General features: G+C 45.5%; 1 protein-coding gene across 3 annotated transcripts; it reads left to right on the forward strand.

The window, feature by feature from the left end:
* Positions 1 to 164: 164 nt before the first annotated feature.
* Positions 165 to 14357, forward strand: LOC115474981 (dCTP pyrophosphatase 1-like). Of its 3 annotated transcripts, none has more exons than XM_030210720.1 (6): positions 165 to 386; positions 1575 to 1636; positions 3091 to 3477; positions 11102 to 11220; positions 12217 to 12327; positions 13678 to 14357. In XM_030210720.1, exons 3-6 carry the CDS (start codon positions 3202 to 3204, stop codon positions 13904 to 13906), a joined length of 735 nt encoding a protein of 244 aa, XP_030066580.1. In that variant the 5' UTR covers positions 165 to 386; positions 1575 to 1636; positions 3091 to 3201; the 3' UTR covers positions 13907 to 14357. The 3 variants fall into 3 exon arrangements, with proteins under 3 accessions (XP_030066580.1, XP_030066581.1, XP_030066582.1); XM_030210722.1 differs by lacking the exon at positions 165 to 386 and adding an exon at positions 788 to 806; XM_030210721.1 differs by lacking the exon at positions 1575 to 1636.
* The last annotated feature ends 1145 nt before the right edge of the window (positions 14358 to 15502 follow it).

The raw sequence follows: 15502 nt of genomic DNA on the forward strand, positions 1-15502 counted from the left end.
TTCTTTAAAAGAAAAGGCCGGACTGCTCCTGGATCGTGATTGGCTTTTCCCCGACTCCACTCCTGTGGGTCACAGCACCTTGCAATGGGAGGACGGAAGACACAGTTCAGATTGTAGTGATTGGCTCAACTCTGTCAGTGTTTGATGTGCTGACCTGTGATTGGTGGAGGCTATGTATGTGACGTTTAAGGCGGTGCCGGTGTGGGCGAGAGACTGTCGGCCTTTCTGACTGGCACTGCCCGAGCGAGCCCGACCGACCGCGAGGCGTGCGAGCGAGTCTGTGCTGCGTCCACTGCGAGTCGAGACGAGAGCGAGACACAGAGGAGAGCTGACTGCTGAGAGAGCTCAGTGGACGAAGAAGAACTTCAAAGAGAGAAGAAAAAAAAGTAAGACCACCGTGCCCCGCCCCCCGCCTCCGGTTACTCAGAGTCCGAGTCACGATGGCGCTCCCGAGTCCTCTCCCGGGCTCCCCCACCCCTCCACCCCCCTCCTCTCCCGGGCCGTGACCGTCTGTGACTCTTCTCCCTGCTCCTGCGCCGCTCTCTTCCCCATCCTTCCCCCCTCCCCCGGATATATTTATATGCAGGTGGATCATGCTTGGTTGGGTAATAGTGTGCTGGACCAACTATTTCTCCCCCAGGATATTCTGCTTAGTTTGTTTTTTTAAATGGCACTTTTTTTTTGTTTAAAACAAGAGTACTTAAGGCTTTCCCTATGACAGAAATCTCCAGCAAGTAAAGAAACGACTGAGTTCAACATTTAATTAACATAAAAATAAGATCTAGCAACTTTAAACAAAACTGATTGTAAGAGCAATTTGTGATAAAATACGTTGTTATATTTTTTTCACCAGGTAGTTTTGTGGATGTAAACCTGAAAAAAAAAAATCCCTCAGCTGTTACCAGTTCAGCTAGATTTTGATTTAAAAAAGGTAAAAATATAAATGGGTTTGAAAAGGTGAATCTAACGAGATTAAAATAAAAAAAAGCATTTTATTCCGTACCAAAAACAGATTTTAGGGAAAAAAGTACCAAAAAATGTGAAAAGGTGTAATTTAACATAAGCCCATTTATATTTTTACCTTTTTTTTTAAAATCACTACTACTACTATTTAGCATTTCTATAGCGCTACAAGGCATACGCAGCGCTGTACAAACATAGAAGAAAGACAGTCCCTGCTCAAAGAGCTTACAATCTAATAGACAAAAAATAAATCAAAATCTAGCCTTTTCATCACAATTCTTTTATTTTCTACCATTGAATTTGGTCAACAGAGCTATATGAGCAAAATAATTAAAATTACATTTGATGACAAATTTACAAGTTATATGTGTATTATGTAGTCTTTTTATTTCCCAGGATCCTTCCGATACCCTTAATATCGAAATAAATATTAAGTTGTCCCCAGTTTGTAGAGTTTTGTGTTAATTTTTTTTTTTTAAAGGACCTGCATCCTCTAGGTTCAACTGACGCCTTTTATATAACCAGTTCTCTCACCTTTGATACTGTAGCAAGTATGGAGAAGTAGTATCTCCAATCCTATGCTCATTTTTTCTATATATGTTCTTTTACAGAGGCATTTGTTTCACGTGCTCTATCGTCAATCATCACATAATTGTGTATTCACTGATTGGAGGTAGGTTGTTCTTTTTTCCTTTTTTTTTTTTCTTTTTTTCTTTTATGCTTGTGATCTTATATTATGGATCTATGAGATGTATATATGTTTATAAATGTAAATCAAGCTGATATAATTTATTTGTTATGTATGGATTGAGTTATGCTTTGGTGTTTTAGTCTAATTTAATCATTTATTATCTTTGGTGTTTATATGTTGTTGTACAAACATAATTGGTGCTATAATAGCTTTTTTACTAAATGCAGCAGTGCATGTTTGAGAAAATATAAGCTGGGGAACAAATAAAAATGCTACCAAAAGAGGACAAGGCATGCATGAGCCACTGCATGCCTTTGCCTTGTCCTCCTTTGTTGGTAACATTTTTATTTCTTCTCCAGCTTATATTTTCTCAAACATGTGCTGCATATGGATGTAGACAGAAGTATTGGTATCATGGGAGTACTACTAATTTGTTCTACACATTAAAGGACAGACTTTTAAATGCCCATCTGTACTTGCTCCCATGATATAATAACTGAATTCTGTTATTCTGTCTTACTGTATTTTCAAATGTAAGCCACATTGAACCTTTGCTTGAGATAATGTGGGACAAAAAAATGTACAACAAATATATCCTTTATCCTCCACCTTTTAAGACATTGCCTAATCCTTTCCAGCTGGTGATGGCACACTGCAAATTTGGTCCATTGAAGACAGTATAATTCATCAAAAGAACAAAATATAAGTACAAGAACAGTGTGAAGTGCATTGTTTAAACAGAAGAAATCTTCATGAAACAAAATCTTTATATTTATTTTGACTTATGTATTTTAATTGTTGCATTTGTATCCCACATTTTCCCATCTATTTGTAGGCTCAATGTAGCTTACATAGTTCTGGCCTTCTGTTCTGGGGTAGCATTTGCAGACTCTGGTGTAAACAAACAGTGATGTGATGTGGTAGGGTAAAGTTCATGTGGTACAGCCACCACATTAAGGGATCATGTGGAGAGTTGTGGTATGTCCATACTGCATTTAGTTTCTTGTGTTGCATAGTTTGGGCATGTATGTTGGATCGGCCGGGGTATGCCTTTTTTAAACAGGTTGGTTTGCAGTGTTTTCCTGAAGTTTAGGTGGTCATTCATAGTTTTCAAGGCTTTGCGTTCCACAGTTGTGCCCATGTAGGAAAAACTGGACGCGTTGGTTGTTTTGTATTTGAGCCCTTTGCAACTTGCGTAGTGCAGAATTATGTACGTCTGTGATGATTGGCTGGGTTAATGGGGGGGGCACCCTAGCCTAGCAATAACATGTGAATTTTCTTGTTTTCTCCTGATAAAAGGGACACTAAAACATTGTAGATATGGTAAAAACGGACATAAGATTGCTAATGTAAAAGGGGAGGGGAAGGGGTTATGTATGGCACTTTATTGCATATATTTGTGGTTCACACAGCAAATTTGTCTTTCTTTACTACAGCTTGTTTTCTACTACTACTACTTACCATTTCTGCAGCGCTGTACACCATAGACAAAAAGACTGTCCCTGCTGATAGTTTGCTACTTTTCGACCGTTCCTATTCATATCATCATGGGAAAGTGGGCATCGTATACAAAGAAGTACTGCAAGAGCTGGGAGAAAGAGGCACTCTTAAAAGACTGGATAAGGAGAGTGCCAGGAGACGACCCCAAAGCATATTGTCGTTTTTGCAAAGTTGGGATACGTGCACATCATGCTGACTTAGTTAACCATGCCAGTACAGCCAAACATAAGAGGAATGCAGCGCTGTTTTCAAGTGCTATATTTGATATGGGCTGCCAGTCTACCACTATCGACGAATCAACCAAGATAGCGGAGCTGAAGTTGGTAAATAGGAGAGGACATGTGGCTGAAGATGGAGAGCTGAGTTACTGCTGTTCTCTTTGTCGGTTTTAGCATGTTTTTTTGTCTCCTCCCTGTTAGTAAGTTAACCAACCTTCCAAGAATCGGAGGTTAATCCGTTGCTAGCAATCCTAGAGAATAGCCCTATAGTATTTGAAAAAAAGTATTGAACCTTGTCAGTTTCTGTTTAGGTTTCCTCATATGCTTAGGCCAGTTTAGTGTGTACTGCTTTAAGATTAAAGGTGAGAGGCAACATGAGCAATAACGCTCACTTACAGGTAACACAACTTTCTTTTTTTTGGCTAATGGGCGTGTTTTGGATATTTCGATCATTTCATAATGTCATTTTTAGTTCTGCTTTTACGGGTCAAATGGAACGATCTACAGAAAAGGCGGTATATCAAGTGTGGAATTAAACATAACACATGCATGCGTCATGAAGGTGCCTAAAAACCCTCATCACCTTTTTGAAAATAAAGTTCATAGCATTTTCATTGATATTGTTTTGTGTATGTAACGTGTTTAAATTATCCAAGCACATGAATAATTAGGCAGCCACGTGTACATATGTTTAATAGTGAGACATCTGCAAGTAAACTGTTCTCCACGGTAAACAAATTACAGGGTGTCAGTCCTTGAGCCAGAGTTGGCATGTTTTTACCTTTGTATTTCTTCCAGTCCCCACTCCTTCCTTGTCAGTTTCTTTGATTTTTTTTTTTTTTTTTATTTGTACCCCACGCTTTCCCACTCATGGCAGTGCTTGTCAATCTTTTTATGACTGTGATCTCAAGATCCTGGCCAAATAAAATTACGACTCCCCCTACAAGAGGTACAGAATAATGATGCACCTGTAGAGAGCCCACCCATGTCACTCCCCAAATGAGGGTTTTATGACCCAATTTGGGGCCCCAACCCACAGTTTGGGAAGCTCAGATTTATTTTAACCTGGCTTGGCCACTTGGAAAAAGGATACTGGGCTTGATGGACCTTTGGTCTGTCTCATTATGACAACACTTAATGTTCTATTGCTCCTTTATTATCCTGGTACCACAGTTTCTTCTACAGTTTACTGCCAGTGCTTTTTCATTCCCCTCTCTCTCATCAGTATTTGATATATCTATTTTTGTTTCTTGCATTGGCCATTTCTCTTTCCTTATCATCCTGCCAGATCAGCCCAGATGAATGGGTGGTATGCACCTCCTACCAGCAGACAAGTAGAGAACTAAAATTTTGCAGTGACATCACTAGTATAAGGACTGGTACATTTCTCCAGTATTGCTTTGCCTCAAGGTTGAGTCCCCTGGCCATCAGCTTATGGTGTTCAGACCACAGCCCCTTATCAACAGTTTTAGCCAGGAAGCGAGGGATGATGAAGCTCCAGTGATTGTGTTCTCGGTGGATGCAGAGAAAGAGTTTGACCGAGTAGAGTGGCCATTTCTGTTTGCGGTCCTAAAACAGATAGGACTAGACGGAAGATTTCTGACTTGGCTTCGCCTGCTATACGCTAACCCACTGGCAATGATTAAGATAAATGGTACACGTACCAAGCCGCTGTCTTTGAGCAGAGGTACACGACAGGGGTGTGCGGTCTCGCCACTGTTGTTTGCACTATCAATTGAGCCACTAGCCAGGATGGTTAGATGCCATCAAGAGGTACGGGGAGTGGTCAGAGGTAGACGTGAGCACAAGATCATGCTGTTTGCAGATGATATTTTACTAACCCTTACACACCCAAGACAATCACTGGAGCGGGCGATGGAGCTCATGGATCACTATGGGCGCGTCAGGCATTTAAAATTAATGCAAACAAGTCAGAAATCTTAAACCTCACGACGCCTCCAGGCGAGGTAGAACAAATACAGAGGGCTCACCCATTCGTTTGGGCAGAGAAATCCATCAGATATTTGGGAATCCAAATTACTAATCAGGTAGAGACAATGTTTCAAGCAAACTATCCCAGAAAGATAAAGGAGTTATTTGGAGAGTTAGACAGATGGGAAGGTCTAAACATATCATGGATGGGCAGAGTCCATGCAATAAAAATGATGATACTCCCCAAACTACTATACCTGTTCTTGGCCCTTCCAATACCAATTCCCCGCTCATTTTTCCAACAATTAAATAGGAAAATGTTTGCGTTCATTTGGCGGAAGAGGCCGCCCAGGGTGTGCAGGTCGGTGATGTTCCAACTCCCGGCCATGGGAGGCATGGGTGTACCAAATTTCTATCTATATTATCAGGCTGCACAGTTGAGGATTCTAGCGGAATGGTACCCTGAAAATAATAAGAAATGGTTACACTGGGAGAGAGCATGGCTAGGAACCCGATACTTAGGAGCTATACTATGGGCCCCGGGGAAGGACCTCTGGGCAGCTATTAGACGGGCTCCGGTGGGGATAGGTCATCTCTTACACACCTGGTACCACATCCGAGCGCAGACATTCCCAGACAGGAAATATTTCCTACAAATGGCTATCTGTGGAGCTCCAGGATTCCCACTGGGAAAATCAGAGAGTGTGTATCAAAGGTGGGCTAAGCAGGGACTCCATAAAATAGATCAGATATGGGATAAGGGGACAATACGGGAATTTCAGGATCTGCAGGTGGAGTATAGATTGGGGGAGAAGGATCTGGTATACTATCATTGCTTGAGAAATTATATACACAGACGAGCGAGGGAAGAACTAGAGTTGGCTGAAACAGTGCTCGAGAGAGCGATCGGGGGGGAGGAGGCAGGGGCGGTGTGACTAGGCTTTATAGGGCCCTGCTGCTGCTCTCAACTCCCCAGGAATATTATGTGAGGAGATGGGAGTCGGTGCTCCAAACTAGCTTTACGGATGAGAGCTGGCGGAGTGTGTATAGATATTTGTTAAAGCCATCTATAGCACAACCCCTAATTGATAATAGGTATAAGATACTGTACTGGTGGTACTACACGCCAGACAAACTCCAGAGAATCTACACGCACATGTCTGCAGACTGTTGGAGAGGCTGTGGGATAAGAGGGACGTTTATGCATATTTGGTGGGAATGTCCAAAAGTCAAGGTGTATTGGGCACAGGTGCTGGAGATGGTTCATACAATGGTTAAGGTGGCATACCCTAGTCAGGCAGGATATTGCTTATTACACCTTCGGCCCCCGAAAGTCAAGATACACTGGCATAAATTAGCGATCCAGTGTTTTGTAGCAGCTAAAATTATGCTAGCGAAGGCCTGGAAGCAGGTCGAAACACCAGGCATGCAGCTGGTGGCACGTAAATTAGATTATATATACCAGATGTCCAAGTTGACAGCAATTAGAAAAGGCCATGTTAATTTGTTTCAGAAGATATGGCTCCCATACGAACAGAAGAGAGAAATGCTTTTGTCACCACCATAGTGCGGGAGGGATGGGGTGGGGAAAGGTTGCTTTATCTGTAACTGTTTTGAATTGTATGTGAAAGCTTATGTCTGAGACTTGGCAAATGTTGTTGTTTTTTTTTTTTTGTTGAAACTGAAAAAGCAATAAAAATATTTGGGAAAAAACAGTTTAGCCAGGCAGAGTATCTTCCTTCAAAGCCCTGAGCCTAGCCCATGGGCTGGTGCTTGTTAAAGACTGGTAATTGTCCCCATGGGGCCTCCCATCAGCTGGAGAGACATGTGTGTGTGTTCCTTCCCCCCACTACATTTGCAGAGTCTTAAAAAAATGTTTTGGTTAGCTATGTCTTTGGCAGTTTGTTAGGGAAATAGCAAGTTAAATAATATGTGATGAAAGCACAGGGAGTTTGGCTTTAATGAAAGACTGTTCATTGAGGCAGTGGCAGAGGAGGAAGAGAGCTTGAGCTCCAGTCCTGGACCACTAGTGAGTGCAGGGCTGAGCCTGGCTGGTGGAGGGGGAGGGGGGTCTGGCCACAACTATGTCAGTGATGTAGTTCCTGGTGGAACCACTGTCGGAATAGTGCTGTAAGTGTCCCTGCGTGAGCATGAGGTGCAGATGTTGGAGTTTTGGAGAAATTCTGCAACTCCCCTTGGACCACAAATGGCCGTTCCGCTTTTGGTGGGAATAGTGGCCATTTTGTCTTTGGCCCCGCCAAACTGTAGGGCAGAGTGAACAACACTACAGGTACAAGATGAAGCCCTCAGCCAAGTCTTGCTCCCCTCAGCTAATGCTTTGAGATCTGGAGGAGTACTGGTAGGGGTTGTCCCCAGCAATTTTGGAGCCCTAGGTACTGAAAGCTGTCATGAGCACTGGCAGGAGACTGATTCCATCCACAGTGATTCCAGGGGACCTTCAGTCTCAGAGTGCTATTAAGCAGCCAAGAATGTTCCTTGAGCCTCCAGAAGAGGATCAGACCCCTTGCTCTCCCTCTCTTCCCCAGCCAATCCAACCTCCAAAGGCTGCCTGGTCAGCCCTCCCCTTCAGGGTTACTTGTTAGAGGACCTCAGAAACTCTGAGGACCTCTCTTGGGCAGCTGGATGCTCTGGGGGAGTGGGGGGCAGCCCAAGGACTGGGAGTGCTATTGAGGTAGTAAGCAACCCAAATTTTTCCTGTGTCCTCGAAGCCACAGTTCAGTGGAGCAAGGAAGGGTGGAGATTTGAGGCATCAACTTCACATGAGGCAAAAGTCCTCAATGTTGGTCAACTGGATCATTTGGAGGGGCAGTTGGGTGACAGATTTTGGCCTCCTACGACCAATGGGCCTGCTTTACCTTACATCAGTGGGTAGTCAAAGTGGTATGGCAGGGTTTCTCCCTGGAGAGGGCACTCCTGCTTCAGATGTCTTTATAGTATCCCTCTGTGGTTCTCCTTTCAAAGTGAAGCCAGCGTTCATTCTTCAACAGTTGCTCCCGCTGGGGACAGTAGAGCTGTTCCCTTCACAGCTCTCCTTCACAGCTTAGGCTAGTATTTCAGGTACTTTGTGCATACTAACTGTTAACACTGGAAAATGCAGAAATTTAAATAGCCTTGGTCAGGCTGGGAGGTTTCTGTCAGGTCCAGGGACCAATCAGCTCATTGTGATCCAGGAAGCACACAGGCACCTTTCTTTGATTCTATGTACTCAGCAGGAATTCCAGTTCAGAATGATGCTCTTTGGCCACTGCATCCCTGCCTGCTCCAAGACTGTGGTGGTGGCAGCAGTCGCAGTGCATTTCCATGAGCAAGGGATCAACGTCTTTCTGTCTCAGAGGCAGAGCCCAGATTTATGACGGAGAGGATTTCTGGCTGTTGGAACAGCTTGGATGGAGGATGAGTCTTGCAGTCCTCACAGGTTCTGAATACCTGGGAGTGAACTTTGATATGAAATAGGGAGCCAGACTTCTCCGAGAAGCTCTGTTCAAGGGGTATAGGCAGAATAAAGTCCTCTGTATTAGGCAAGTTCCTTGGACTTGTACCTACCTCTAGTTGTTGAGGCCCAAAGCTGTGTCTCTGGAGGTCATGTCTTGGGCATTGGCTGACATATGTCCTCTCCAGTGGGTTCTACTGTCACATTGGGCTTCTCACTTTTAGTATTTCAACATACAGCTACTCCACAGGGCCTTCTGGAAGAGTCTGGGTGGTGTCCCACTGGCTGTGCTCAACTAAGTAGTGATGCAAGCTTCTTGGTTGTGGAGGGCCCACACAGGGCTTTTGGTTGCTCTCAGAATTGGGGATGTTTATTGACTGATTCATTTCTCTAGCACTGCAGCACGTCCTGCCCTCACCGAAGAGGACAGCAGTCCAGGTGATGTCTGACAAAGCTACAATGGTGGTGTACATTAACAGACAAGGAGGCACCCGGAGTGCAGAAGTGATGTTGGAAGCCTGTTGGATATGGGAACATTCTGAACTCATGGGAGTGGAGCAGATTCTGGTGGTTTGTTGGGATAATCTGTTGCAACTTGTTGGGAGTCAAGGCAGAATTTGTGATATTCTCAGCTTTTTTTCTACATAAAGGAGCTCAGCTTAGCCAGGCTGATGCGCTCATGCAGCCCTAACTGCTGTAGGAGCCTTGTGAGTATTTCGCCCTGGCCTCTGTTTGGCATGATTTTCCAGAGGGCTGTGTTATCCATGTTACAGGGCCCTGATTTGGCTCCTGGAGGGTCCACTGCTCCTTTTCCCATATTCCTTCCGTCTTGCGGCTTGGCCATTTAGAGGTAATTCTTAGGATCCCAGGGTTATTGCAGAGCTTTCTAAAAGGCTGAAGGCCAGTAGGCCTTCTTCATCCTTGGCTTAATGTCCAGAGGTGGTGCTCTGAACTTGACCTCCTCCTGGCAAGCAGACCTGATATCCCTCCTGGCTTCCTACAATTTGACTCTCAATTCCTTTAATGTTGATGTAGTGGCTCTGTCTTATTTTCAGGGCAAGATGTAAGCAGTTTTAATCTCAGTCCACCCAGATGTAGATTGTTTCTTGCATAGCATGGAACATATTTGGCCCTGTTTGCGAGCAGTGCTGCTGTGGTGAGACCTTAATTAGTATTCAGTGCCTTGACCAGGCTATCATTTGAGTCTTTGAAACTGGCCTCCCTGGGAGACCAGTTGTTCACCCCCTTTGAATGTCAGGGATCTGGACCTTCTGCAGGGTTCTGTGCTTACATTTGCAGAAGAGATGATGGCTCTGTGTACTGTTCCATCCTTTTTGCTGATGGTGGTTTCCCCATTCATGTGATTTTGGTGGTGGAACCACCTTGGATTTCTCTCTGTAGCTTCTTAAGCTGAATGTTCATCGAGCGCTCTTAAGGTACTTGTCAGTGACAAGCATTTTAGGAATTACTACTACTACTACTTATCATTTCTGTAGCGCTACTAGACGTACGCAGCGCTGTACACTTGAAATCTGCATAGACTCTCTTGTGCTGTTCCAGGATCCTCATTAAGGGGCTGTGGCTTCAGAATCCTCCATTGTGCTGCACGGTAAGGTGGCCACTGAGTTGGTCTGTGTGTTTCAACAACAACAATAAAAAAAATAATAAAAATTGTGCCTTTGCCTAGGTCCATTCGGAGATTGGCAACTTCATGAGCTGAGGTCCAAGTGCTGTTTCAGGAGGATATTTGCTAGGCAGCGACCTAGTTGACACTCCATTTCTTGATAAAGCATTCCAAGGTTCATGTTCTAGACCAGGATGTATTCTTCTTTGGTAGTGCAGTCATTATGAAGGCCTTGTCTTTCCCCACCCTAGGACATAACTGTTTTCTACAATCAATTCATCTAGTCTTGTCTAGCAGGATGCTAAGTAAGGTGAAATTTATTCATACATGTTAATTTCCTTTCTTTGAATTTGGCTAGACCAGTCCAGAACTTGCCCTAGAAGACTGTAGCTCAGGGGGCAAAGTTCTTTAATGTTGCTAGCCCTCTGTATGCTTAATTGAGCTAGGGGTGGTAACTTCTACAGAGATTGTCTGTGGGATTATGCAAGCCTTTATACTGTGATGTCACTGGAAGATTTTAGTTCTCTGCCTCTTTCTGCTGGTAGGACAGGGACACAACCCATTTGTCTGGACTGGTCTTGCCAAATTCAAGGAAAGTAAGTTAACAGGTATGAATAAATTTAATCTTTTCTGAGCAAATACTGAATCCATGTATTGGCCCTGCTTTTCCCCTGCCATGCCTTTTCTCTTTCATTGACATGATTTATGCTGTTGCTCAACAGGGACATCAGGATGCCCAGAAGATGGCCTTAAAGGAAACTGATGTTAATGGGACAACAGAGAATGAAAAAGATGCTTCAGAAGGCTTTCAGTTCAGTGCTACTCCTTCCCTTGAGGACATGTAAGGAAGAGGGGGAAGGCATTTAAGGTCAAGTGTAACGAGTCTATACAACTCTTAAAGCTCATGAGTCCAGTTCCAACCCTGGCACCTACTTTCTGCAACCTTGGGATATCATTTTATTCCTATGCTTCAGTGCTAATCCCTAGCTCTGTATGTGTTGACTGGGGAGGAAAGGGTTAAGAACCCCTGGGAGGAGGAATGCAGTGGCATCCTGCTGTGAATTCTTCTTTCAGGCTGGGCCATGGTGCTGACCCTTGAGGGTTATGGCTTAGTTACTGTCCCAAGTTTGTTTCTCTGAAGAAAGGAGAGCAATATTGGTTAGGTCTCTTTCCTCCCCCCCCCCCCCCCCCCCCCCATGCAGATATCAAGATATAAGTTGTTCCACTCTCTGGTTAACTGCCAGTGATGGGAAAGTTTGTGAAGTGAGAAGAGATAAAGCTCTAGTAGCTTTATTGGCCAGGGACAAACTGATATATATATATAATATCCCTTTTCAGAATGTGACTACATCTTATATGTTACTATCTTTGGTTAATTCTTGAGATGTCACAACATGTGAAGAATTCATGTGTAGCTGAGGGTATCCTATATAATCAAACTCACCCTCAACGTTCTGAGGACACTGACGTCACTGTCGGGTCCTCCGGGCACTTCCTTCCGGTTTGAAGCCTTTGTGGTGGTGAAGCCACCGAAAACACTGTGGGGCCCCGCCCTCACGTCAAACGTGATGATGTCGAGGGCGGAGCAATGGCGTCAGTGGCTTCACAACAAACGACGCAGCAGATTGAAGGTGGTGTGCCGAGGTCCGCAACAATGGCGGCCAGTGCCATCAGAACGCCGAAAGGGGTGAGTAGGGAGGGGGGGACGTTCGGATGGAAACTGTGCTAGCGCCCGTTTCATTAACGCAAGAAACGGGCATGTTTTACTAGTGTTTTACATAATTCCTCTGGTTGTCCTCTCATTGATTAATTTTTTTCTCTTCCTTGCTGGAGTTAGTCGGCAGCTGCAGGCAAAGTTCGCTGCAGAGAGGGACTGGGACCAGTATCATCAGCCCCGCAACCTGCTTCTGGCATTGGTTGGGGAAGTTGGAGAAGTGTCTGAGCTTTTGTGAGTAACCAACATTGAAGGGCTTGTTTGTCTGTTTAAGACCTAATAATAGCATAATAAGTGACTATTGGTAAAGATTAATTGGCCCATCCAGCCTGCCCAGAAGAGATTTTTCCTCTCTGGTTCTCTACACTTTGGGTACAATTCCACCTGCAACAGTGGCAGCCTCTGCTTTTACCTTTTACCTCTCATCCCCGTTCTTACCATTGTCCTCCATTATCAGTTGAAAGCACGCCTAAATGTATGTTTTTCTTGGCCTTCACTGATAGTTTAGTTTAGCTCCTATCTTTTCTTTTTGATTTTTCAAGATCAATACTTATTCCAACAGTGAGGACCCTTCCATTTTTACCACCCAAAATTTGTGAGAATGTGTCTAAAATATGAAACTTCCCCAAAGTCACTGATGTTTATTTTAACCATGGTGGCTCTGAACAGCATGCCCCAATTTCCTTGGAAACTTGATGCAGTTGTACCACCATTCTGCTCATTGGCAGCCATGTTTCATTGTTTGGCTCTCTAAGGGTCCTTTTTACTAAACCTTGCTAGTGATCCTCGTACGGCAAGTGCGATGCAGCCCATTCAATTCGATTGGGCTTCATCGAATTTGCTGCACAGGAATCGCTAGTGTGGTTTAGTAAAAGGGGCTGTAAAAGTTTTATGTGGCTGAGTAAATACTCAGGCCTGCCCCTTGATTTTTTTTTTACCTTTTTCTTCCAATTTGCCCTCATTTCTATTCTCTATATGTGTCTCGTACATTTTAAATTCTCTCATAGTTTTTATTGTTATTACTGCTGGTAGGCCATTCCAGGGATCTACCACTTACTCAGTAAAAAAGTATTTTTCATGTTTCCTTTGTACCTTCCTCTCTACAGCGTCATATTGTGACCTCTTGCCCCTGAATCACTTTTATTTATTTTTTTTTTGGAACTCCCCCATATGTATTCAATCCTGTCAAATATTTGAATATTTCTATTGTATTTCCTTATTTTTTCCAGTAAGTACCTTTTGAATGTCTTAAGCCTTTCTTTGTAGGGCTTGTGTTGCAGGCCCTGAGTTATTATTTTGGAAGTTCTTTTCTGAATCTCTCTCACGTTGTCTGTCTTTGCAAATGCACAGCCTCCAGAAATGAATATGGTACTCAAGGGTGAGGGGGTCCTTACAAGTGATATATACAGTGGTAGTATAGCTTCCTTATAATACGTGTACTTTTGCAGCTGAGAGTTTTTAGATTACATGTATATATATTTTTGTGGATTCCCATACTTGGCCTGGGATTGGGGAGGAGGCAGGGTTATGTATAACACACATGTCAGGTTTATATTTTTTAATATGCTCTTTGACCCCACACAGTCAGTGGAAGGGAGAGGTGGCCCCAGGGCTTCCAGGCTGGACGGCGTCAGAGCGAGAATCCCTTGCGCATGAACTGAGTGATGTCCTCATCTATTTGGTGGAGCTGGCTGAGAAATGTTGTGTGGACCTTCCAAAGGCTGTCCTTGCCAAGATGGCCATCAATGCCTGCAAGTACCCTGCCAGCAGAGTGCAAGGGTCAGCCAAGAAGTACACAGAGTACCAGGACTGAGAAACCCATCCTTTCATTTCTAGATACCCTCACCTGACTTTACAGCAAAGGCTATAATTACTTCATCTGCAGTGCATGGGATACTTTAAAACAGCCTTTGAGGTCACATAGGAATGAGGGTGGGACTTCACAAACTCCAATTTTTATTGAATTATTTTGAACTCTTGTTACTAGTAATGGTATAAGTTCTAATGGGTAGCTAAGTAAGAGCAATCAATTTAAGAGAGCATCCCTGCATGAGAGCCCTGATTAGCAAATTATTCAGAGGTCAAGGCTAATATATTTCTGAGCCATTATGAAGTTCTGGTTAGTTGATCTCTCGCTTTTTTTTTTTTTTTTTGAAGGGAGAGAAAGTGATGGGACATTTTACACAGGAAGTTTAGGAGAGCTGAAAGAGATATTGGTAGCCCTCCAAAATTATCTGCAGTGATCAACATCTGGATTATAGTATTACTAGCCGTTAAGCCCGTTAAAACGGGCAAGTATTGGTATGCTCCCGCCCTTCCTCCTTCCCTCCCTCCCAGCTGCAAGGCCCGATTCCCTCCCCTCCCAGCTCCAAGGCCCCATTCCCTCCCCTCCCAGCTCCAAGGCCCCCCGTCCAAGCCAGCTCCAAGGCCCCCCTCCGTCCCTCCCCTTCCTTGCAGCTCCAAGGTCCCCTCTCCTCCTTCTGAGCATTTCTCCTGCCTTCCCCTCCCCCCCCCGAGGTCGCTGCTATCGCCCCTCCCCCCCGAGGTCGCCACCGGCCCCCTCCACCCGGGCCCTCCCTCCCAGCTCCAAGGCCCGATTCCCTCCCAGCTTCAAGGGCCCCCCCTCCGTCCCTCCCAGCCAGCTGCAAGGCCCCCCTCTGTACATCCCTCCCAGCTCCAAGGCCCCCCTACTTCTGACCTCCCATGTCCAGCATCCTCCCTCCTTCCCTGCCAGCTTCAAGGCCCCCTGTCTCTCCCTCCCTCCTAGCTCCAAGGCCCCATTCCCTCCCCTCCCAGCTCCATGGCCTCCCCTCCCAGCTCCAAGGCCCCCCGTCCAAGCCAGCTCCAAGGCCCCCCTCCGTCCCTCCCCTCCCTCGCAGCTCCAAGGCCCCCCTCCTCCTTCTGAGCATTTCTCCTGCCTTCCCCTCCCCCCGAGGTCGCTGCTATCGCCCCTCCCCCCCAAGGTCGCCGCTCCCGCTCCCCCCCCCCCCCCCCCCGGGCCCTCTGTTCTACATTTAACTTACAGCACCGAAACCGCAGGCAGATCAGCTCCGTCGGCCTTCCTTCTCTGCCTGTGTCCCGCCCTCGTGTGACGTAACGTCAGCGAGGGCGGGGGACACAGGCTGGGAAGGAAGGCCGACGGGAGCTGATCTGCCTGCGGTTTCGGCGCTGTAAGTTAAATGTAGAAGAGAGGGCCTGGCCTGGTGGAGGGGGTTGGCTGCGACTTGGGGGGGGGGGCGGCGGCTGCGACTTGGGGGGGAGGCGGCAGCGGCGACCTGCAGGGGGGGGGGAGCGGCAGCCTCCGGGGGGGGGAGCATTAGCGGCAGCGTCGACGTCCGTGTGGCAGTGACTGCACTCCTCCTCTGCGCAGAGTTTCCCTCTCTGTTCCGTCATCACATCTTGACGTGGG

This window comes from Microcaecilia unicolor, chromosome 7 (assembly GCF_901765095.1).
Source record: "Microcaecilia unicolor chromosome 7, aMicUni1.1, whole genome shotgun sequence".
Lineage (NCBI taxonomy): Eukaryota > Metazoa > Chordata > Amphibia > Gymnophiona > Siphonopidae > Microcaecilia > Microcaecilia unicolor.

Coding starts and splice junctions, on each gene's coding strand:
- LOC115474981 (XM_030210720.1), top strand. CDS start 3,202: ATGGGAAAGTGGGCATCGTATACAAAGAAGTACTGCAAGAGCTGGGAG. Junction 3,478..11,101: donor AGATAGCGGAGCTGAAGTTG/GTAAATAGGAGA, acceptor GTTGCTCAACAG/GGACATCAGGATGCCCAGAA. Junction 12,328..13,677: donor GGAGAAGTGTCTGAGCTTTT/GTGAGTAACCAA, acceptor GACCCCACACAG/TCAGTGGAAGGGAGAGGTGG.